This window comes from Microcaecilia unicolor, chromosome 2, assembly GCF_901765095.1.
Source record: "Microcaecilia unicolor chromosome 2, aMicUni1.1, whole genome shotgun sequence".
NCBI classification, from domain to species: Eukaryota; Metazoa; Chordata; class Amphibia; order Gymnophiona; family Siphonopidae; genus Microcaecilia; species Microcaecilia unicolor.
The window spans coordinates 549,426,423-549,451,756 of NC_044032.1; the positions used below are offsets into that span (position 1 = coordinate 549,426,423).

A 25,334-nucleotide genomic window follows, 5' to 3' on the forward strand; every position below is an offset into this window, starting at 1 on the left:
CCATTTCGTCTCTGCAGGAGACCAGAGCCCCTGTGCTGTCCGTCCCAGGCAGTGGGCTCCCCAGCCCGTCAAGCAGGTGTCCGTCGTGATGACAACCCACTCCGGGGTCGTAAGAGGCATCCCTGCGGACAGCTTGCCTGGCCTCAGCCACCAACTCAGCGCCTTTCGCACCGCTGGCTCCAAAGGAAGGCGTACAGCGTAATCCTCCAAGACTGGCATCCACCGCCGCAGAAGAGAGTGCTGTAGTGGTCTCATATGAGCCCTGGCCAAGGGCACTACCTCCATCGTGGCCGTCATGGAACCCAACAGCTGCACATAGTCCCAAGCCCGAAGAGTAGAGGAGGCTAGGAACTGGTCCACCTGGGTCCGAAGCTTGACGCTCCGGTCGTCCGGCAGGAACACTCTGCCCACTTGGGTGTCGAATCAAACTCCCAGATACTCCAGGGACTGAGTCGGGTGCAGCTGGCTTTTCTCCCAGTTGATGATCCATCCCAGGGAGCTCTGAAGAGCAATGACCCTGTCTGTAGCTCTCCCGCACTCCGCATAGGAAGGGGCTCGAATCAGCCAGTTGTCCAGATAGGGATGGACTTGCACTCCCTCCTTGCGGAGGTAAGCCGCGATGACACCATTACTTTGGAGAAGGTCCACGGAGCCGTAGCCAACCCGAACGGGAGGGCTCTGAACTGGAAGTGTCGGCCCAGTACTGCAAAGCGCAGAAAGCGCTGATGAGGTGGCCAGATGGGAATATGTAGGTAAGCTTCCTTGATGTCCAGGGATGCCAGGAATTCTCCCTTTTTCACCGTAGCTATTACGGAGCGGAGAGTCTCCATCCAGAAGTGCCATATCTTTAAGGCCCGATTGACTCCTTTGAGGTCGAGGATAGGCCGCACAGCACCTCCCTTCTTTGGCACCACAAAGTAAATGGCGTAACATCCCTTGCCAAGTTGATCTACTGGCACTGGGACCACCACGCCCAGGCGGAGCAGGTTGTCCAAAGTCTGCTGTACTGCCGCCGCTTTGACTGGAGACTTGCAGGGAAGTTTATGAACCCGTCTCTTAGGGGCCGGCAGAACTCTAGTTTGTAGCCGTCTCTGATGACTTCCAGAACTCAAGCATCTGAAGTTACCCTGGTCCACTCGCCCAGAAACAAGGATAGCCATCCTCCGATCTGCTCTGGGGCATAGACTAGGGCCCCGTCATTGGGTACGAGACCCTGGGGGAGGGCCGGAGGAAGACCCTCCGGGACGGCGGTCCCTGCGAAAGGAATGCTGCTTGGGGGAGAAGTTCCGCTTGAAAGAGGAAGAGGAGGCCGACTTGCCCGGGCGATACCGACAGGCTTCCTGAAATCGGCCCTTGGAGGGACCAGAGCGAGCACTGCCGGCCCAAGTCCTGACCTCCGGTAACCTCTTGCCCTTAGATGTGCCGAGCTCGGTCACGATATTGTCCAGCTCGTCCCCAAAGAGCAGCTTGCCTTTAAAAGGCAACTTGGCTAGGCGCGATTTTGAGGCATGGTCAGCCGACCAGTGCTTAAGCCACAGCCACCGCCGGGCAGAAACTGTCTGAGCCATACCTTTAGCCGAGGCTCTCAAGACATCACACAGCAAGTCCGCCAAGTAGGCCAGGCCCGACTCCAGGGCCGGCCAGTCCGCCCTCAAGGAAGAATCCGAGGGGGAAGCCCACTGCAAAACGGTCAGGCATGCCCTGGCCACATAGGAGCCGCAAACCGAGGCTTGCAAGCTCAGGGCGGCAGCCTCAAAGGCCGACCTTAAGGACGCCTCCAATCTCCTGTCCTGAGCGTCCTTCAAGGCAGTGCCACCTTCCACCGGCAGAGCCGTCTTCTTAGTCACCGCAGTGATTAAAGAGTCTACTGTAGGCCAGAGAAAGGCCTCCCGTTCACCCTCAGGCAGAGGGTACAGACGGGACATGGCTCTGGCTACCTTAAGGCTCGCTTCAGGGGCATCCCATTGAGCCGAAATTAAAGTCTGCATGGCTTCATGAACGTGGAAGGTTCTGGGCAGGCGCTTAGTTCCCAGCATAATGGCAGAGCCAGCTGAGGCTGAGAGAGGGCCTTCCTCCGGAGAGGAAATTTTCAGAATACTCATGGCCTGCACTAACAGGTTGGGCAAATCCTCTGAGCGAAAAAGCCGCTCTGCAGAGGGGTCATCTGCTCCATCCGAGCGGGGATCAGTCTCCTCCACAGAATCCCCTAAGGACCTTTGGGAGAACTCAGATACGCTGCCCTCATCCACATCAGAGGAGACCGAGTCCCCTAGGGCCTGGAGACCCACCCGAGGGCGCTTGATCATGGAAGCCTCATCACCCTTATCAGACAGAGGAGCAGGGGCAGCGTTTTGCATAAGGAAAGCCTGATGCAGCAGTAAAATAAACTCAGGGGAGAAACCCCCCAGTCTGTGCACTTCTGCAGCCTGGGCCACGGCCCTAGAGGCACTCTCAACCTGCGCTCCCAAGAGCGGGGGAGAGGCGCGCTGCGCATCTAAAATGGCGTCCGCCGCGACACTCCGCAAAGGAGCCGCACGGGAAGAATGGTGCTTTAATTTCGCCGACTTTATACCGTCGCCTGAGTCAAGGGCGACAATACCATTAACGTCTCCCACCTCAAGGCCGCCCAAGGAGGAGCCGACCGAGCAGCGTGGCCGGCCACAACCGGGAGGGCGGCCAGCGGGGGATGGGCGCCTAAGGTGGGAAAAACCCCCGCACTGGAGGAAAACCCGGGGAACTCTCCCGATTCCGAAAAGGCACCCAAGAAAGGCGTCTCTGCCTTTGAACCCCCCCGCTTCCCCGCTAGATGCGCGCACGCGGTCTGGGGAATCGTCTTTTCGCGCCCTTGCCATCCGACGCCATAGCCATGTGGAGACCGTTCGGGGAACCCCCTGCCCGCTAGGAAAAGGTAAAATTACCTGCTTCTCGCTCTGAGCTGCAACGATTTGGAGTCCCAGTGAGTAGCTGCAACCAAGGACGTCTTTCTCTCAAGGACGTCTATTTTTCTGTTTTGTTTTGGTTTGTTTTTTTTAAACGGAGCCAGCGGGAGGGGGGAGAAAAGGAGGGACCTGGCACCACCAGGTTTGCACTTGCTCACGAAGAGCCCTCAACCCCAGGTACTCAACAAAACCTAAACAATTAGGCTTGGAGACCTAGCCAGAGCTGCTGCTGTGTGACCACACACCTGCTAGATAGAGAACATACTGGGGAATTTCCAGCAGCACCTGACCACGTATAGGGAGGCAAAAGATTGCTCTCTAACTGCACCTGCTGGTAGATGGACACAACCCACCAGTCTATGGATTGATCGGCTTGATGATAGGGAACTTTACTTTTGATTTTATTGTAAACCACTGACTTTTTCACAAAACTGCATTGAGAATTGTAACTAAATTAATAAATAAAAATCCTAGGAATAATGCCTAAGATTCACAGCAGAAATATCTGCTCATCAATATTCAGCCAGCAATGGTCAGTGGTTTTTTTAAGGCTAAATTAGACCTAGATATTCAGTGTCAACCCATGTCCGGACCAGCATTAAGTATCTGGGTGGTACTCTAGTCTACTGCTAGAGGTCGTGGCAGCCACATTGAGGGCAGAGAATGTACAGGCAGGAGCAACTGGGGAATACTCCTGCCCAGAGCACCCCCCCCCCCCCCCAAGAGGTGGGGGAAGCTGAATGGAAAGCTGTTATTGGGGGGGGGGGGGAGCTTTCAAATTGAAGCAGTTGCTCAGAGTGCGAGGGGCCTAAATGGGCCAATGCTCTGGCAAGGGTACGGGAGGGGGGGGGGACGGTTCTTATTTGGGAGGTAGGGAGGAGAAAGCACAGGAACTATCAGGCCACAACACAATAGCTATGCAGGTGCCACTTGATGCTCAGTGTTGACACTGCATAGCTAAGCACTCAAAGTTACAGTAGGACCGCACAAAAAGCTATCCTATTAGGGTGCTTAGCACTGTGGGCAATGGCACTGAGTATTGCCTTCTCCCCCACCTTTTACTTTACCCAGTTAATTTGGTTTTAAAATGTTTTATTTATGTACTTTGTATGATTTTAATTTGTGTGTTTATGTACCCCGTTTCCACCCCAGATGCAGCCTGTGGGTGAAATGTGGCCATGTCGGGTGACTGTTTTAATAAATGATACGGTGCTACAAATAAATGACAGTGCTACAAAATTGCTGGTTTGCTTATTGGTTTACTACTACTGCCCCTGTACTGGGCACCTTTTGAGTTACCCAGTTAATTTGAAAATAAAAGGAAGTGCCCTAGTGGCATCTGCGCCATGGCGGGACACACCAAAGGAGCAGGTCATGTTCTTTGGTCTTGCTCCTTGGGGCAAGCTCCGAGGTGAGCTCCTAATTAATATATCTTAAACAGCAATTGGCAACATTTTTGAAGCAGCTCTTTTTTCAAAGTATATTAACTTTCCTCTTGAGTCTCTTAGTATATCAAAGTCTATGTGTTTTGAAGACCATTGCTAGGTCAATTCCAGTACTTTGGGGCAGACATGACCCTGTGCCATTTTCAACACTGAGAAGCTCTTGACATACTAATTGGATATCAATTCCTCATTCTAGAACCAAAGAGATGGTGTACTAAGTTACAGAATCGAGTTGTGCGTACAAATTCTAATTATTGCCAATTAGTGCTCATTATTGCTTGTTAAGTGCTGTTGAAAAAATGCTGACTGGCTTGTTGAGCCAATTAAGGGGAGAGGAAATAAGGGAAATGGGACTTGATATCCCGCTTTCTGAGGTTTTTGCAACTACATTCAAAGCGGTTTACATATATTCAGGTACTTATTTTGTACCAGGGGCAATGGAGAGTTAAGTGACTTGTCCAGAGTCACAAGGAGCTGCAGTGGGAATTGAACTCAGTTCCCCAGGATCAAAGTCTACTACACTAACCACTAGGCTACTCCTTCACAGTTACACGCATAATTTTAGAATTCACCTGGATTTTCACACTGATCTCTTGGCTCGCTAGGCTTAAAGAACTAGATTCAGATTCCAATCCGGACAGACTGGACAGAAGGGAGGCCGAAGCCAGCTCACTCCTTTCAAAAACCTGACTACATCCAGGTGAGCTGACCAGGAAGAATCCTGCAATCTGACACCTGTCCCTTTCAATAACCTGAGCACCAAACCTTTCTCTAACTCAACTGAAAATAAAAATGCGAGATATGGAGGAACAGAAAGGGGAAATAGCCCTCTCTACATACTAAGTCGCAAAAGTTCTCCACACCCTCATGTAGGTCACTGAAGTAGAGTACTTCTTAGCCTGTAGAAGCACAGTAATTACAGAGTCCGTATAACCCTTGCACCTCAATCACATCCTTTCAATGGCCAAGCCATATGACCAAAGGGGGATGGATCCTCCATTAGGAAAGGACCCTGCTGCTGCAATCTTCAAGCAGGAGGGAGGGGAAGGGGGCCACCCATCCAGAAGACGAACCAGGTCTGCATACCATGGACACCTTGGCCAACCCGGAGTCACTAGAATGACCAAGCTGGGACGGGACGCGATTCTCCTGAGCACTTTGCCCACCATCAGCCATGGAGAAAAGACAAAGCAGGTTGCCAACCGGCCATGAGAAGGAAAATTCTAGTTTGTAGACTCTGATTGTCTCCAAGATTCCCTGGTCTGATGTGATTGAAGCCCACTCCTCCACAAAGCCTTGAAGATGGAATCCCACTGGGAGAGGCAAGGGCCTGACTCACCTAATTGTGAATTATGGGAGGCACTCGAGGACCATCCAGACTGGGGAGCGGACTTCCTGTCCATACAAATGAAGGCTGTCTACCCTGAAAATGTGACCTTTGGCCAAACTGCTGCTGACCCAGCCTATAGCACAGACTCTCCTGAAATCTGGACCAAGAGAATCCCACCACAGAGCAAGTGGAACTTCTAGCCTTAGCCTCCAGTAGGCACCAAGGCTTGGTTTCCCTAAGCTCTTTGACTAGATTACCGAGACCCTCTGAGCCACCACCACCAAGGACATACCACGAGCCAAAGCTCGAAGCATATTGTAGATTGCATCTGCTAAGTATGCCAGACCAGCCTCCAACTGGACAGACTGGCGCATCTCCTGTATCACCAATTGCTGGTGCCACTTCAAGCATGCTCACACTTCAAAAGAGCTGGAGACCATTGCTTGGAGACGCAGGAAGGCCACCTCAAAGGACTGCTTCAAAGTGTGCTCAATCTTTCTTTCCTAGAGATCCTTTAAAGTAATATCTTCTTCCGCCGGAAAGATAGTTTTCTTTGTGACTGTTGTGACCAGCGAGTCTACTCGGGGTAGCTGCAAATTCTCATTTTTCTCTGGAAGCATGGGGTACAACTGGGCTATGGAAATACCCACCTTCAATCCCATATCCATAACAAGACACTCCACCAAAATTAAATCTTGTACATCCAGGTTCATAGGAAAGGCTTTCTAGAGGCCTCAAAGGCCTTTCATTACCAAAGACCCCGTGCACCAGGCTAGAAGCAGAAGGGTCTTCAATAGACAGGACGGCCAACACCTTCATGATCAAAGAACTTAATTCCTCCTTGTGAAAGAGCCGCAAAACCTTGGGGTCATCTCATTTCTTCTAAGAAGCTCCCCTCCCCTCCAAAGGCCCCCTGAATGAAAATGTATCAGAAAAAATTGAGACCTCATCTGAAATAGGAGAAGGAGGAAAAGAATCTCTGTCAGCCCCATCTGAGGGATCCAAACACTCTCTAATGGGTTCTGGAGGAGAAGGAGGAAGAGCCAGATAGAGCTTGAGATGTGCCCGTCAGGCTTCTTCAAAAGATATGCCTGATACAGAACCAAAAGCTCAGGAGAGAACATGCCCCCTGATCCCCCAGCCACCTCTGGCAGCCACTGAGAATGAGAAGCAGAAGCGGCGTGGGAGGACCAGAAGGCTGTTCTCAAAAAGTCTCCTCGCACCTGCAAATTGGCTGCTGTTCCTACACTACTCTGAGAAGTACCCGTGATAATATTAGGGAATCCTATGTTTGCAGCAAAACCAGCGTTGGCCTGTGCTCCTGAGATATGGTCTGCCCTTCTCATGACTTGCCAGATTTAAAGAATGAGCAGTGGCAGGAAGACTCACAGCAGGAGCACCTCTTCACTTTTTCAGCGAGGGCTACCATCGCACAGCCAAACAGCTGTGTCCGACGCTGGTTTCCACAGCAGCGTGGCAGGAGCCCCCCTCCTAAGGGAAATGTACCCTGTTTGCTCCTCCATGAAAAAAAAAAATCAGGAGACTTACCAGCCCTGCAGCCCACTAGACTCGCTGCACTAACAGCCATTCCCACCGAAAGACAAACGGATCACAAGCATCTGTTGTTTCCCTTAAATTAGCCTTTTTTTCCCTTCTGCCTGAGAAGGAAGAAGCCCGATTAGCTCAACTGGGAGTCAGTTGACCAACTGGACAGGAGCAGCCTAACTAGAGCTCAGGGCTGAAGCTATATCCTTACATCTGACGGAAATAAAGAGCACAGAAGCATATAATCCTAACCAGGAAGCTCAGCCCTTCAATATTTGCTCTTGATCTGCTGGTCAATGGACATGACTAACCCACAAGTTCTAGAATAGTGTAAGGATGATATGGAAATGTATTTTACAAAAGGCTCTGTGTTCAGCAGAATCTTTTGTAAAATATTCAGAAAATTGTGAACATCTTGACATGATGTCCCATTCCTCACATAGAGGCATATTTTCAAAGCACTTTGGGAAGCTAAGTTCCATAGGTTTCTATGGAACTTTGGGAGGCTAAGTGCTTTGAAAATGAGCTTGATAGTGTCCCTATGCACAACAATTGTTAATTTTCTGGGAACGGAACAAATTAATGGACAGAAGCAGATTCTAATAAATTATCATCATTTCAATAAGAGAAATGGTTATCTGGCTTCCAAGGGAAACAAAACAAATGGTACATACATTTATAGAAGCATGCTAGAGAGAAAAATGGTTGTATTGAGAGACAAAAAAAATGAATGAATGTGAAAAGGGCTATGTCTGACTGAATGATGGACAATGCAAGGTTAAAGTTGTTTAAACAAAAACTGGAAATGTTCTGCAAACATTATGCAAAAATGTGAAAGAATATATATGCTAGCAAAGTAAAAGCAGAAACACCCTAATCTGTACTGTGATCAAGTCAATAAAAGATTTTTAAAATGTGGAGAAAGAAGGATACCGAGACAAATGTAGGACGTTTACTAATAACTGAGGATTAAGATCAGGAACAGATAGTTTGACATCACTAATACTTGTTTCCTCTTGTTACCCATAAACTATTTTTTGCAATTAAAACAGAAGGTTGCAAGGTTCTTTCTTTCATTGTATTGTTCAAAATGATTCTCCAGCATACTAAAAATTCTCAGAAGCTCAGTGAATCCTTAAAATTTAAGGGCTCCTTTTACAAAGCCATGCTAGTGATTCTGGTGGGCAAATGTGATGAAGTCCATTCAGTTCCTATGGGCTTTGTCACATTTACTGCATGGGAATCACTAGCATGGCTTTGTAAAAGGAGCCCTAAGTGTTTGCTACAAGAAGAGCACAAATAGACAAAACGGATACTATAGGATTTAATTTATTTAAAAAGATATTACACAAAATAATTTCTTTCCTAAATCATTGATCAAATATATCACATTCTTGATTTATTTTTACCTTCAGCTGCCAGTCAAAATCCTGTAAATGAGCAGAGGACATTGCACTTGATTTTTCCACCAAAGAATGTCTTATTTCTTCCTTCCTGCCTTTCAAGCACTTCAAGATGGCTTGCTGATGACTCAAGTTTAGTCCATCCAACTGTTTTAATGTCTGAAATATACAATGAATGAAATTGAAAATATTCAACACCATAACAAGTTAGCAAAATTAGAGATCTGACAAAAATACTTTAAAAGTGAGTAAAGCAAAGAGCTGAATTTATATTCAGTCCATAGAAGTCAACTTTTCAAACTGATTGGGAGAACTAAATACAACACAAGTGAATACTCCCTGGTCACAGTAAAGGAGTTTGAGGGGGGGGGGGCTGCTCATACACCCACCGAGTTGGCACCTATGATATAGTGTTTTTATTCTATATTTTCTCCCATTGTTACAGTAGAATTCCCACCAGAGTTCAATAGCCAATAATACTGGAAACCAAGATCCCCATGATGAGTTAGTGGAAGTAAAACTAACATTTAGTTTATTTATTGGTTCCTTTTTTTAAGCTGTAAGTTAAAAAACAATCTTCTTCAGTATTTAAGTGAACCTTATTTCCTGGTTACTGATATGCCACAGCCCTTCATGACTCTTTATCACCTAAATAGCATTTGTCAGTGGCACTTAAAGCTTGCAAACTACTTTCACGATACCAGCTTGATTTTAGAAAGATCTTTTCATAGTTAACACTCGAACAGGCATTTCATACCTATTAATTAGGTTTCTTTGAGTTCCACTCTACATAATATAAATATAGGGTAAATTCTCCTTTTCAGCAGTTTGAGGCAGGGCAAACTTTAGGTTAAGACTTCTCTCTATATGCTATATAGCTACAGCTGCCTGCTGCTCCTTTGCCCAAATTCTTCTCAAGTTGCAACACACATTTACATCTTCCTTTTGTTTATCTAATAAGAAAAACTGCACATATACACACACACACATAATTATGATCACAAATTTATTCAGTCCCTCCCTTCAATGTTATTTACTATTTTAACAAAATGCATTTCAATGAATATTTGGGATGATTATCTGAACTACCTGAAAATCTCAACAAAACATACCTTCATGGATATTCCAGCTACTTGCTTTGTGCAGTTATTTCTAATCAAGGAGGCAAGTGTCTTGAGACAAAGTTTGGGGTTATTCTGTCTTTATCTCAAAGCAATATCATATTCCTTGAAAGGATGACCATTACTCTAACATTTTATGAATGCGAACAGCACCCTTCTTCTGAATTCTGCATTGATCAACTCTAAATCTCGACAAGGTATGCATATACTCATGTGGTTTATGGTTTAAGCTTTATGGTTCTCTACAGAAGATAGCAAAGTTCTGCTCTAGATACAAAAAGATCTATTGTCAGATGAGCTTTAAAAAAAACTCTTTGTTTTCTTAGAAGATGGCTCACCTTTCCTGCCTGCCAATGAAACAAGTTGTTGATTTAAATATTTGAATCCTATTCAAGTCTAAAAACATGCAGTCCTTCCTTTCTGAGATGAAAGTTTTGAGCAAATAGATGTATGAGAAAAATACTTCATTTAGATGAAAATTAGCTACGCTCAGAACAAAAAAAGTATACTACTGTTTAGGAAATATTGGTATTTTGGTGTCATTGCAGTCACTAACAGAGGGCAAACTGCTCTCCATTGAAGGGAAGGTGCCAAGCAAGAAATAGTAGAGCAATGGAACCTCTCGCAGATGGTGTTCAAAAAATATCTTTATTAAAGAGTTCTTCTATAACAATGAGCGAGACCCGACACGACTCATGTTTCGGTCTCACTGGCTGGCCTGCATCAGGAGTCAAGGAAACTGTCATTCAATACGTGTTCCTAGATTGGTCATCGAAGGACAAAATCTCCACTCAGTCATCACTCAAAAAAGAAGATACTAGTATACTCATATATCAATGCAGTGATAAGCGCTGTATCTTATCCAGGTTCTGATAACTTACACACAAGCAGTACAGACCTATACTCCAGGGCAGCTTCTCTCCTCCTAAGGCTTCTCTGTTCTGACAGACAGCTTTTACTTCCTGCTTAGGGTTGAGCCCCACCCTCTCCTGGACAGAAAGCCTTAGGAGGAGCACACAGTTTTTCCATATGTGTTCCATATCAAAAGTTGTTAAGCTATTTTGGAGTCTCTATAGAGTAGAACTTAATGTAGCAAACCTGCCATAACACTTATTCCCAGGACTCAGACAGCAACAACTGTATCAATAGCAGTGCTATAAATATAAAAATACCAATACACCTTCTATGAGAGAGGAAAAAATACACACAGAACAAGCCAGACCTTAGAGGGTTGTTTTTCTTTTAATTAGGATTTATTTACCATCTTTTTGAAGAAGTTCACCAAGATGGTGTACTACAAGCATAACCTGAGATAGACAATTAGAACAGCAAAATATTCAAACAGTACCCATTATAGCACAGTATGCTACTTACAATATCAACACATTTTAATAGACAGCAAGCAGAACACAGCAGAGGGTGACCAACTTAAGGAAAACATAAGGGTGACTAATGTAAGGAAAATTTGAATGTGCAATTTAAAAAGTGCATGAAGAAAAGCAGATCAGCTGTGGCAAGCAAGTCCTGCAGCCAACATTTGTCCCTGTGTGTACAACGAGCTAGTTAGTTGCTTCTTCCATTAATGCTTGGGATAAAAGACAGGCTTTCACCTGATTCCTGAAGTACAGGTAGTCTTTGCCTTTATGTTTTGTATATTTATAGATGAAAAACAAAATTCCTGCTTTAATATTTGTCAATTATAAAATTTTGCGCTTTTCTTCCTGGGAGAAACAGTAACTTGAAAACTAAAGAAGAGGGACAAACCTCCACACCTCAGAGCACAGCAAAAAAAAAAAAAAAAAAAAAATAGTGGCGTTGAACAAAGAGCACCAGAATACAGCCAAGGATATCTAGCAGTATTTTTTATTAGCATTTGCTCACATCAGCAGCATAGACAATAGCACTTTAGACTGATTTTTAAAGCTATCCTGATGAGTGCAAATTCTCCAAAATCTGAGATACTGTGAAAACGATAAGCTTTTGGATGACAACTCTGATAACGTAATAGTGAATTGCGTTTAACTTTCAAAAAGATAAAATGAGAAGAACAGTGAAAAAAAAAACTTAAGAGGAGAGGCTGAGAAGGTCAAAAATTTACATCAGGCGTAGATGCTGTTCAAAAATACTATTCTGGAAGCCCAGATCAAATATATTCCATGTATTAAAAAAGAAGGACGGAAGACAAAACAACAGCAGGAATGGTTAAAAAGGTGAAGGAAGCTATTAGAGCTAAAAGAAAATCCTTCAGAAAATGCAAGAAGGAACCGACTGAAAATAATAAACAGAATGTCAAATCAAATGCAAAGCGCTGGTATATTAAAAGCAGGAAGCCGGCAAAAGAATCAGTTGGACCGCTAGATGACCGAGGGTTGATGCAGATGCAAAGATGTGACAATCGGAGAAATGGTATTAGTCAAAACTTTGAAAACCAACATAAAATTTTATACCGAATTCGAATTTCAACAGGCAACCAATGCAACTGCATCAAACACAGAAGAAACATGCTCAAATGTATTCAAATCCATACAACTCAAGCCACAGAGTTCTGTGCTAACTGGAGTAACTTCAAGATCTTTTTTAGCAGGCATAACAATGTGTTACAATTATCAAAATATGGAATTATCATGCTCTGCACTACAGTATGGAAATTCTAACAGACAGATAATCTTTCAATTATCAAACTACTCTAAGTCTAGAATAGTCTAAATCATTTTCTTAATATGCTTGTGCATATTCAAAGCTGGATCTAAAATCTCAAGCTGCCCCACTCTCCACAGATACTTGCCTCCTATTTGGAATATAATAAGAGAATCAGCTCTATCAAAAGACAGAATTTAAGATATTTTCTACAAAAAAAATTTCAGAAGACAATAACATGGTACACACAGAAAATTTAAGATATTCTTTGTTCTCAAAAGAGTTAACCTTGAGATGTATAGATAGCAAGTCTTTAATGGAGGATGTGGTCACAGCTTGCACAGAAGCTACACAAGAATCTAGGGCCATTGTTCTTTGATCAAAAAAATGCCAGGTTTGAGTATACATTAGTCAATTTAGCAACTGTCTCAGAAAAAAAATTTGCAAAGCAGAGACACTGAATCTCCTCAAAAGTAGGTACAGAAAATGGCAACAATGTAAAAGACCCACATTTTTTTAAAAACTCAAGGTACCTTCAAAACGAGCACAAACAGAATGACCATCATATATTGCAGGTAGAAGCAGTGAAGTCCGCTCATTAGAACTCAAAGAAACACCATCTGGGAAAGGAGAGGAGGTCACAACTGGAGCTCCTGATGATGGAAACACATGCTGATCGATTGGGCCTCTAACAGTCGGTGTGGATAAAGGAGGGGCTTGATATTTACCTTCCATTTACCAATGAAATATCACTCACCTCAGAGTGAGAAGATCAATAAGGGCAGATTGACACAAGTCCAGAGTCCATAACACAGGCCCGAAGTTGCTGACCTTATGCCCAGGAGCAAGGATCCCAATGTCCAGAGGTCTGCTTCCCCCAGCACCTTCCACAAATCTTCTCGATAGATCACTCTGCGCTCAAAACAGGACCAGCTGCTCAGTAAAATTCTTTCTATCCACAGTTTACAGTCCATAGCTTCCAAGAAAGCAAAGTTGCTTACCTGCAACAGGTGGTCTTCATAGATAGCGGGATCGAACAGGTGCACAGGTGGGTGTGATATTAATTGTGTGGCGCCAGGGAGAACAGATCTCCAACAACTTAGAACTAGTGTCAAGTGCTAAGCATGCATGGCTGTTCCTGAAAGCAGTGATCTCCTTAGACCCCTTAATTAGCTCAAGAAGTAGTACAACTCAGAGATGGGATGGAAAGGGAAATGGGACTTGATATACCGCCTTTCTGAGGTTTTTTGCAACTACATTCAAAGCGGTTTACATATATTCAGGAACTTATTTTGTACCAGGGGCAATGGAGGGTTAAGTGACTTGCCCAGAGTCACAAGGAGCTGCAGTAGAGACATGCCTGATTAAATCTGCTGTCTACAGAGATCATCACCTGTCATAGGTAAGCAACTTTGCTTTCTTTGTTGGCTAGCAGGATTGAACAAGGCACACAATTAGGTGTCTCTCAAGCTCTGGCTTAATTTCAAGTAACTTTTCAGAGTTGAGGAGCAATCTGGTCAAATGATGCAAGAGTTGAGTAGAGTAGCTTATAAATGTAGATTGCTTAGTACTAAACTTTAAAAACTGTTTCTGCCTGAAGGATGGCCAAGACAGTAATGTGAAGTTAAGGCATGATGAAGTGAGAATCAAATAGCTGCTTTGCATATACTTTCCAATTAAACAAGGCTATGGAAACAGCAATGGTTCTCGAGTTTGAACCTTAATAGATAGACGGGTACCAGTCTATTCATAACAGAAGTTAATACAGGATGCTGGTCATTTATCTAGAGCTCTCTGCCACTGAAATTGCAGATCTGTTAGGGTTTACAATCCGGAGTGTGAAGTGACTTCTTGTGCTAATGCTTATGCAATTCTATAATAAAGCTCTCTGTCCTTGAGACAAAAATTTAAGATGACTAATAACTACTTTATATGGCATGTCTCCTCAAATTTAAAGCTAGTACACCCATGCTACAGAGCCTGAGTGAACACCACATCTACTGGGACACTTACCTCATGTCTCCTATCTTCTCTAGTTAAGTCCTCTTTGGATATTCAGAGTACACTGCTCTCTCATATTAAAAGTCCATCAGTCTACCATTAACACAATGCTTCAATTAATCTTCCAGACACATATCTGTTGATTTTGGGAGTTAAAATTTCACTTCTTACACATAGTATTTGCAACGCATTTTTTCCATTACCATTCTATAGTCCATTTTTCAGACACTTCATTACTTGGGGTCACTTCCTTGCTGGAACTTTTACATAGTAACATAGTAAATGACGGCAGATAAAGACCTGTACGGTACATACAGTCTGCCCAACAAGATAAACTCATTTTACATGGTATGTGGTACTTTATATGTATACCCGAGTTTGATTTGTCCTTGCCTTTCTCAGGGCACAGACCATAGAAGTCTGTCCAGTACTGTTCTTGTACTAAGTTCTGAAGCTAACATCGAAGCCCCTTAAAATTTACACTCCAGCCCATCCCTATCTATTCAGTCACGATCAGGGCGTAGACCGTAGAAGTTTGCCCAGCTCCCATTTTGTTTCCAATTACCGGCGTCACCACCCGATCTCCGCTAAGATTCCATAGAACCATTCCTTCTAAACAGGATTCCTTTGTGTTTATCCCACGCATGTTTGGATTCCATTACTATTTTCATCTCCACCACCTCCCACAGAGAACCACTTACATTGCCTCCCTCCAACTCTCTGCTACCGGCCAATGTATAAGGCTCCTTCCACTACTAATTAGTTGCTTTTTATGTTCAAAATATTTTTATTCAATTTTCTATCAAAGAATCACCACCACTAAATTAAACAGCTTTGAATAATATATATGTAAACCCATACATTAGTAATTTTCATTGCTTTCTACATATTCCTTTAACACAACCCATTTGTGTATGTCTCTAGGAAAAAGGTGACTAAAGTAGTGGATCCAAGATGTGAGAATGGCTGAATTTTCACTTCATGGGTCCATAAGCAGTCTGAAAAAGTTACAGTTTTGAACGTCTGTAATTTTTAATTGTTTTCCGCATAAAATGATGGGATTTGGACTGTTGTATTACACATTGCTCTAACAGAATTCACTAAAACCTCTTTTTTTCGTTTCTGGTGCCTTTTAGTCACTGTTTCCCAGAGAAAGCGAATGATACATACCTGTAGCAGGTGTTCTCCGAGGACAGCAGGCTGATTGTTCTCACGACTGGGTTGACGTCCACGGCAGCCCCCACCAACCGGAACAAAATTTCGCGGGCGGTCCCGCACGCAGGGTACGCCCACCGCGCATGCGCGGCCGTCTTCCCGCCCGTGCGCGACCGTTCCCGCTCAGTTGAATGACAAGCAAAAATGATCAAAACACAACTCCAAAGGGGAGGAGGGAGGGTAGGTGAGAACAATCAGCCTGCTGTCCTCGGAGAACACCTGCTACAGGTATGTATCATTCGCTTTCTCCGAGGACAAGCAGGCTGCTTGTTCTCACGACTGGGGTATCCCTAGCTCTCAGGCTCACTCAAAACAAGAACCCAGGTCAATTGAACCTCGCAACGGCGAGGGCATAACAGAAATTGACCTACAAAGAACAACTGAGAGTGCAGCCTGACCAGAATAAATTCGGGTCCTGGAGGGTGGAGTTGGATTTACACCCCAAACAGATTCTGCAGCACCGACTGCCCGAACCGACTGTCACGTCGGGTATCCTGCTGGAGGCAGTAATGTGATGTGAATGTGTGGACAGATGACCACGTCGCAGCCTTGCAAATCTCTTCAATAGTGGCTGACTTCAAGTGAGCCACCGACGCTGCCATGGCTCTGACACTATGAGCCGTGACATGACCCTCAAGAGTCAGCCCAGCCTGGGCGTAAGTGAAGGAAATGCAATCTGCTAGCCAATTGGAGATGGTGCGTTTCCCGACAGCGACCCCTTTCCTATTGGGGTCGAAAGAAACAAACAATTGGGCAGACTGTCTGTGGGGCTGTGTCCGCTCCAAGTAGAAGGCCAATGCTCTTTTGCAGTCCAATGTGTGCAACTGACGTTCAGCAGGGCGGGTATGCGGTCTGGGAAAGAATGTTGGCAAGACAATTGACTGGTTAAGATGGAACTCCGACACCACCTTTGCCAGGAACTTAGGGTGAGTGCGGAGGACTACTCTGTTGTGATGAAATTTAGTATACGGAGCATGAGCTACTAGGGCTTGAAGCTCACTGACCCTACGAGCTGAAGTAACTGCCACCAAGAAAATGACCTTCCAGGTCAAGTACTTCAGATGGCATGAATTCAGTGGCTCGAAAGGAGGTTTCATCAGCTGGGTGAGAATGACGTTGAGATCCCATGACACTGCAGGAGGCTTGACAGGGGGCTTTGACAAAAGCAAGCCTCTCATGAATCGAACGACTAAAGGCTCTCCAGAGATGGCTTTACCCTCCACACGAAGATGGTAAGCACTAATCGCACTAAGGTGATTCCTTACTGAGTTGGTCTTGAGGCCAGACTCTGATAAGTGCAGAAGGTACTCAAGCAGGTTCTGTGCAGGGCACGAACGAGGTTCTAGGGCCTTGCTCTCACACCAAACGACAAACCTCCTCCACTTGAAAAAGTAACTCTTTTTAGTGGAATCCTTCCTAGAGGCAAGCAAGACACGGGAGACACCCTCAGACAGACCCAACGAAGCGAAGTCTACGCCCTCAACATCCAGGCCGTAAGAGCCAGAAACTGAAGGTTGGGGTGCAGCAGCGCTCCGTCGTTCTGCGAGATGAGAGTCGGAAAACACTCCAATCTCCACGGTTCTTCGGAGGACAACTCCAGAAGAAGAGGGAACCAGATCTGGCGGGGCCAAAAAGGCGCTATCAGAATCATGGTGCCGTGGTCTTGCTTGAGCTTCAGTAAGGTCTTCCCCACCAAAGGTATGGGAGGATAAGCATACAGGAGGCCGGTCCCCCAATGGAGGAGAAAGGCATCCGACGCTAGTCTGCCGTGTGCCTGTAGTCTGGAACAGAACAGAGGCAGCTTGTGGTTGGTCTGAGAGGCGAAAAGGTCCACCGAGGGGGTGCCCCACTCTCGGAAGATCTTGCGTACCACTCTGGAATGGAGCGACCACTCGTGCGGTTGCATGACTCTGCTCAGTCTGTCAGCCAGACTGTTGTTTACACCTGCCAGGTATGTGGCTTGGAGGAGCATGCCGAACTGGCAAGCCCAACGCCACATCCCGACGGCTTCCTGACACAGGGGGCGAGATCCGGTGCCCCCCTGCTTGTTGATGTAATACATTGCAACCTGATTGTCTGTCCGAATTTGGATAATTTGACAGGACAGCCAATCTCTGAAAGCCTTCAGTGCGTTCCAGACCGCTCGGAGCTCCAGGAGGTTGATCTGAAGATCCTTTTCCTGGAGGGACCACAGTCCCTGGGTGTGAAGCCCATCGACATGAGCTCCCCACTCCAGGAGAGACGCATCCGTCGTCAGCACTTTCGTGGGCTGTGGAATTTGGAATGGGCGTCCCAAGGTCAAATTGGTCCGAATGGTCCACCAGTGCAGTGAAGTGAGGCAACTGGTGGAGAGGCGGATGACATCTTCTAGATTCCCGGTGGCTTGGCACCACTGGGAAGCTAGGGTCCATTGAGCAGATCTCATGTGAAGACGAGCCATGGGAGTCACATGAACTGTGGAGGCCATATGACCTAGGAGTCTCAACATCTGCCGAGCTGTGATCTGCTGAGACGCTCTGGTCTGGGAAGCCAGGGACAGGAGGTTGTTGGCCCTCGCTTCGGGAAGGAAGGCCTGAGCGGTCCGAGAATTCAGCAGAGCTCCTATGAATTCCAGAGATTGGACTGGCTGGAGATGGGACTTTGGGTAATTTATCACAAACCCCAGCAGCTCCAGGAGTTGAATAGTGCACTGCATGGACCGGAGAGCTCCTGCCTCCGAGGTGTTGTTGACCAGCCAATCGTCAAGATATGGGAACACGTGCACTCCCAGCTTGCGTAGATACGCCGCAACCACCACGAGGCACTTGGTGAACACCCGTGGGTCAGAGGCGAGCCCAAAGGGCAGCACACAATACTGAAAGTGCCGTGTGCCCAGACGGAATCTGAGATACTGTCTGTGAGCTGGCAGTATCGGGATGTGAGTGTATGCGTCCTTTAAATCCAGGGAACATAGCCAATCGTTTTTCTGAATCATTGGCAGAAGGGTGCCCAAGGAAAGCATCCTGAACTTTTCTTTGACCAGGAATATGTTCAGGCCTCTCAGGTCTAGGATGGGGCGCATCCCCCCTGTTTTCTTTTCCACAAGGAAGTACCTGGAATAGAATCCCTGCCCTTCCTGCCCGGGTGGCACGGGCTTGACCACATTGGCGCTGAGAAGGGCGGAGAGTTCCTCTGCAAGTACTCGCTTGTGCTGGGAGCTGAAGGATTGAGCTCCCAGAGGACAATTTGGAGGAGGGGAGGCCAAATTCAGGGCGTATCCGCACCGCACTATTTGGAGAACCCACTGGTCGGAGGTTATAAGAGGCCACCTTTGGTGACAAAGTTTTAACCTCCCTCCTACTGGCAGATCGTCCGGTACGGACACTTTGATGGCGGCTATGTTCCCATGGATCCAGTCAAAAGCCCGTCCCCGGCTTTTGCTGTGGAGGCGCAGGGGACTGCTTAGGCGCACGCTGTTGACGGGAACGAGCGCGCTGGGACTGTCCCTGTGCCTGGTGAGGCCTTCGGGCCGGCTGGGTGTACCTACGCTTGTTGTAGGCGTAGGGCGCAGCCTGCCTGGCCCGGGAAAAACGTCCACCTGCTGAGGTGGATGCTGAAGGCGCCCGGTGGGAGAGCTTGTCGAGGGCGGTTTCCCGCTGATGTAGTTGGTCCACCAACTGCTCGACCTTCTCGCCAAAAATATTATCCCCCCGGCAAGGGACGTCGGCCAGTCTCTGCTGGGTGCGGTTGTCCAGGTCAGAGGCACGCAGCCATGAGAGCCTGCGCATCACTATACCTTGGGCCGCAGCACGAGATGCCACGTCACAGGTGTCATATATACCCCTGGACAGGAACTTTCTGCACGCCTTCAGCTGCCTGACCACCTCCTGAAAAGGCCTGGACTGCTCCGGAGGGAGCTTGTCGACCAGGTCCGCCAGTTGCTTCACATTATTCCGCATGTGCATGCTCATGTAGAGCTGGTAAGACTGGATGCGGGTCACGAGCATGGAAGATTGGTAGGCCTTCCTCCCAAACGAGTCCAGAGTGCGAGACTCCCGCCCCGGGGGCACCGAAGCGGTATCCCTCGAACTCCGTGCTCTCTTGAGCGCAGAGTCCACGACCGCCGAGTCATGAGGCAGTTGGGGCCGCATTAACTCTGGGTCCGAGTGGATTCTGTATTGGGACTCTGCTTTCTTGGGGATGGTGGGATTAGATAATGGTCTCAACCAGTTCCGAAGCAGTGTCTCTTTGAGGACATTATGCAACGGCACCGTGGAGGACTCTCTAGGTGGTGATGGATAGTCGAGGACCTCAAGCATCTCAGCCCTCGGCTCATCCACAGAGACCACAGGAAAGGGAATGCAAATAGACATGTCCCTAATGAAGGAGGCAAAGGAGAGACTCTCAGGTGGCGAGAGCTTTCTCTCTGGTGAAGGAGTGGGGTCGGAGGGAAGGCCCACAGACTCCTCTGAGGAGAAATATCTGGGGTCCTCCTCCTCCCCCCACGAGGCCTCTTCCTCGGTGTCGGACATGAGCTCCTGCAGCTCAGTCCTCAACCGGGCCCGGCTCGACGTCGAGGCACCGAGACCTCGGTAGCGTCGTCGAGCGGTGGACTCCCGCGCCGGCGAGGATGAAGCTCCCTCCATCGACGTCGACGGGGACTCCACCTGCGTGGCGGTTGAGACCGGCGCCGCAAGCGGCGTCGGCGTCGAAGGCCTCAGCACCGGGCTAGAGCACGCCGGTGCCTCCATCAACGGTGCCGAGGGCGCAAGCACCCCCGGCACCGGCACAGTCTGGCGCATCAGCCCTTCCAGGATGGCCGGAAGGATGGCTCGGAGGCACTCGTCCAGGCCCGCTGTCGGGAAAGGCGAGGGGGCCGGTAGAGGTGTCGGTGCCGGAAGCTGTTCGGGTCCAGGAGACTGCACCGAAGTGCTGGCACCCTGCCGCGGCGGTACCTCTACTACAGAGGGGGACCTCTCCTCTCGACGCTGCCGCTTCCTCGGCGTTGACTCATCCCTGGCACCGGGAGCCGGATGCGTCGTGGGCGACCGATGACGGTGCTTCTTCGCCTTCTTGCGGTGCCCGTCATCGGCGCTCGGTGGTACCGATGAGGAGGAAGTAGATCCCCCTCAGCCTCGAGGGATCGGGTCCGACAGGGTTCGGTCCCGAAGGGCCCTGGGTAGAGGGAGTGACCGGGACCGATTGCCCACGCAGCCTCTCACCCCTGCCGTCTCCGGAGAGCCGGTGGGCCGACGGGACCTGTGCTCCTGGGGTCGATGCCGTCGGTGCCGATTTCGTGGACATCGATACCGGTACCAAAGAACCGGCCGTCGATACCGATGCCGTCGAAGTCGACGTCGAGGGGCCGGCGCAAGTTCCAAAAAGACGGTCCCGAAGAACTTGCCTCGCTACCTGTGTCCGTTTCCGGAGACCGAGACACAAGGTACACGTCTTGGTATCGTGCTCCGGCCCGAGGCACTGGAGGCACCAAGCGTGAGTGTCGGTCTGCGAGATATGCCGGCCGCACCGACCACACTTTTTAAATCCACTCGGGACCTTCGAGGACATCGACGGAAAAATTGCGTCGGCGAAGTCAAAGTCGTCGATGGTGGCGGTAAAATTCACACCTCGAAAATAAATCGACCGCGCGGCCACTAGGCCGCAACGCGACGCCCCCGCTAAGAGACGAGGGAAAAAACAAAGTTCAGCGTTTTGTTTTGTTTTGTTTTTTCAAAGAAACTAAATAGAAAAAAGAAAACGGAGAACAACGAAAAAAGAGAAATTCGCGGCGAAAGCGCGATCCGGTTTCCGGGGCTGACAGAGAGAGAGACGAACGCGGCTCTCTCCAGCGCGGAAAAGAAAAGACTGAGTGGGAACGGTCACGCACGGGCGGGAAGACGGCCTCGCATGCGCGGTGGGCATACCCTGGTGCGGGACCGCCCGCAAAGTTTTGTTCCGGTTGGTGGGGGCTGCCGTGGACGTCAACCCAGTCGTGAGAACAAGCAGCCTGCTTGTCCTCGGAGAATCACGTTTCTTCAACCAATTTCAAATAAAAAAAAGTCTCTTTTCTCAGCAGCAAACCTTTCATATAAGTTACACAAACAAGAACCCACACTTCATGAAGAGTGGTCATAGAGTTCTGTCCAATATGCACAAAATTACCTTCATTGCCATTCTCAGTTTAAAAACCTTAACAGAATTTTTTTTTTTTTTTTGCTAAATGACACTGTATACCAAAAGGGCTTCCAAATTAGTAATTTATAAGTCAAGGGGAATATCAAGGTTCAATACAGAGGAACTACATCGCCAAATATCTTTCTAAAACTGTTTTAAAGTTGGGACAATAATATAAGAAATGAGACAGAGAATACCTATTCCACCTTTACAGGACCAACAGAGCTTTGTACCCTCTTTCATCAACTTAGCAATAGCAACTTTCGCACAAGTCCATAAGGATTCAAGAGCCAAAAAATACATTGAGTTATTAAAGCAGAAAGCGAGACTATCTGGAGACCAAAATTGATTCCAAAATACACATTCTAAAGAATTTCAATCCCATTTGTGGATCAGTTGCCTCTGATTGCAGCAGCAAATCTTAACCAATGCATGTTAGCACTCCCAATGCTTCAAGAGTTTTCACTCTTTTGGACTCACCATTAACAGTAAAAAGCAGGCCAAATGGGAATAGCCAGTATCAAATACTCTCCTCCTTTAAATAGCCAATGACCTCCATATGCCATTAAAGAATTCAATTTTTAGGCCCTGACATCAAACAGAGCCTACTTGACTGGCTTAACCATAATCACCTCCTTTAAAATTATAGATGCAAGTGATGATATCTCTAGGTGGTTAGTTAGTGTGTTTAGGGTCTAGTAGTTCTTGTGATCTATTCACTTTTAAACTACTCACATCATTTTCTCCTGTGCTCCACTTCAATAGGGCCATGCAGATTTGTTGAACCATCTCTGCATAGACCATATAAGCTTCCTCTGCTTGCATGCCTCAATTTTAATACTGTTATTTTATTTATTTAAAAATGTTTATGCCACACAATCCAAATGTTCTCAGTGGTTTACAAAATATACATACATACATAAAATAAAAATTAAAAAAAACAATTCTTCACTGGTACCAACAACATTAGTAAAATAAATAACAAAAATCAACATAAAATCCATTTAAGACTTCAGTATCATTACGCAATCTGATCTCTTCCACATTCTTAAAATCATATTTATCATCAGACCCATACGCTTGTATAAAGAGGTAGGTCTTCAATTCTCTTTTAAACTGTTTAATCTCTTGCATTTTCCTAAGTCTCAATGGTAAACTGTTCCACAAGGTACAGCTCGGAATGAGTTGTTATGCCTCAACTGATTAACTCCTCCACTTATCCATTAGGTTATTAATGGTATTCTGCAAACTACCCAATTACTTTTGTAAGTTTACCAGACTCATCTCACTGTTCTTCTCAGCCATCTACTTCCTCCAGCATATCATCTCTCTTCTCAGCCACCTCCTTTATATCAGATTTCACAGACACAATGTCTTACTTGAGTCCTGATAGCTAATTTCTCATCTCTTTCTTTTTGACAAATAGCTTGTCAAATAGATCTACTACTACTAGTTTCTATAGCACCTCGCATCGCCATCAAAGTCCAAGCCCTTTGTCTGCTGCACTGCCAGTGTGCCAATACCTCTCTGCAATCTCCATGAGCTTTCAGAACACAGGAGGATTTGAAACCCTCTAATCTATTCCTAATTGTCTTGTACTCATCTCTCTATGCTGCACTCATGGGACTCTTTCACTGTTATTAGGTCCACTTTTGGGAAACCTCAAAGGCAGTCAGAATGCATTCTAAGCCCCCAAACCCCCATTCTCTTTAGCTAATGTCACTTCCTCTGCATTTTTAAGTTTAAAGGAAGCTGCATTGGTGCAAGGGAGGGGGCACAGGGGAGAGAGTGGGAACAGATGGACTGGCTGCATATAAGCCAGTTCTGTGGGTGCTTGAGCACCCCCATTATTGAGCAAACTCTTTCACTGTGTTCAATGAGGGGCAATTAGTTTTGAGTATAGGATCCACAGTATGATCAGATCTCTCTTTCTCCCCCTACCTCTAGAACAGGGTAGAACTTAAAAAAATAGAAAAAATAAATATGCTGATTTTAAATAGGTCTTACCCCCTAGAATGATTCCACCATAGCTAAAAATATTTGCCAAAACGTTTGAACCTTTTATTTGAATATTTAGAGGTAACTCAATCATCTCAAGGTTGATAAAAATAACTTTATTAACAAAAATGCAGAAAAACAAATTTGTTTCATGAATCAGTTCTGTATCTTTTATGCAACATGTTCAATCTTTTTGCCACATAAGTCTATAATGCAGCAATGCTGTAGAAAAGTAACAAAATTAGTGCAGCCCTGCCAATGTCAGTTTCTTGCTATCTGGATAAACCTACTAGCGCTGCTCAATAATTTGCAATAAGAACTGAAGTTGTGACTCGCCTTTTGTGATGAGGCCACTGTACTGCCTGCATCCTCATCACCACAGCTACTACTGGATGATATCAGTACTGCTGTTTCAGTTTCTCTTTTTTGTAAATCTTCCATTCAACGACGTCTTGCAAGATTCTGTTCCTGTATCTTTAACGCCTTATCTTTTGCAGCTAATGGTGCATCAACACCAGCCATTGATCCTCTTCTTCCTTTTCCATGATGAGACAGCAAGAACGTCTTGTCTTCAGCAAATTGTCATCATGCTGACAGCACTGGCATGAGCAATGTCAAAGAGCTTGGCGACAAACAGCCTCTCTGGCTTGCTGTGTTACAGACTGCCACCCTTTGTTCTTCTTAAGCAAACACCACTCTTCAAATGTTCATTCTAGCTTGGCAGTTTTGTGGATCTATTATTGAGATTCTTGCTTTCTGCCAAAATTTTGACATCTGTGTTATTACAGCAGCTGATGATTGATGATGTAAGCATATTGGGCACATGCGATAGAGTTACAAGTTCAATTTGTTGTTCCACTGTAGTTTACAAAATTGTGACAGCCTAATTTGGTTCACAATTGCCTATATTCAAGAATGCCTTATGCAGATGTATTACTATTTGATGCCTTCATAACATCAGTAGTGTTAAGCAACCAATTTAACTAATGTTTTGTCTGAAATGTTTCTTCATATATACAATCAAAATTATGCAGTAAGGTGGTCATTTTACAAACTTCAAAAATAAGTTCCACTCTTCATTCACTGGGATCCCTTACCACCACCTATTTAGGAAGTGATAAGGGCTCCCATGCTACTCCTGCGGTAACTAAGTAGCACGCATTACCCAACAAAGGCACATTTACTCTCTACCCTCAGACACGCCTCCTGTGGCAAAAAAAAACCCAAAAACAATTTACCAGGGGAGTAGCGTGTGCTGCTAACCAAACTACTATGGGATGCCTCAGAGCGTTCCACGTTAGTACATATAAGAACATATGTGTTGCCATACTGGGACAGACCGAAGGTCCATCAAGCCCTGTATCCTGTTTCCAACAGTGGCCAATCCAGGTTACAATACCTGGCAAGATCCCAAAACAGTAAAATATTATGCTGCTTATTCTAGAAATAAAGAAGTGGATTTTCCCAAAGTCCATTTTAATAACAGTTTATGGACTTTTCTTTTAGGAAGCTATGCAAACCTTTTTAAACCCAGCTAAGCTAACTGC

General features: G+C 46.3%; 1 protein-coding gene across 3 annotated transcripts in view; it reads right to left on the minus strand.

Moving 5' to 3' along the window:
- Window positions 1-25,334, minus strand: part of COMMD8 (COMM domain containing 8) — a 76,803-nt gene that overhangs the window by 27,920 nt on the left and 23,549 nt on the right. For all 3 annotated transcript variants that reach the window (XM_030192635.1, XM_030192634.1, XM_030192636.1), the window contains one exon: window positions 8,669-8,821. In XM_030192635.1, the coding sequence (XP_030048495.1) occupies window positions 8,669-8,821 (153 nt within the window). The remainder of the gene's footprint in view (window positions 1-8,668; window positions 8,822-25,334) is intronic.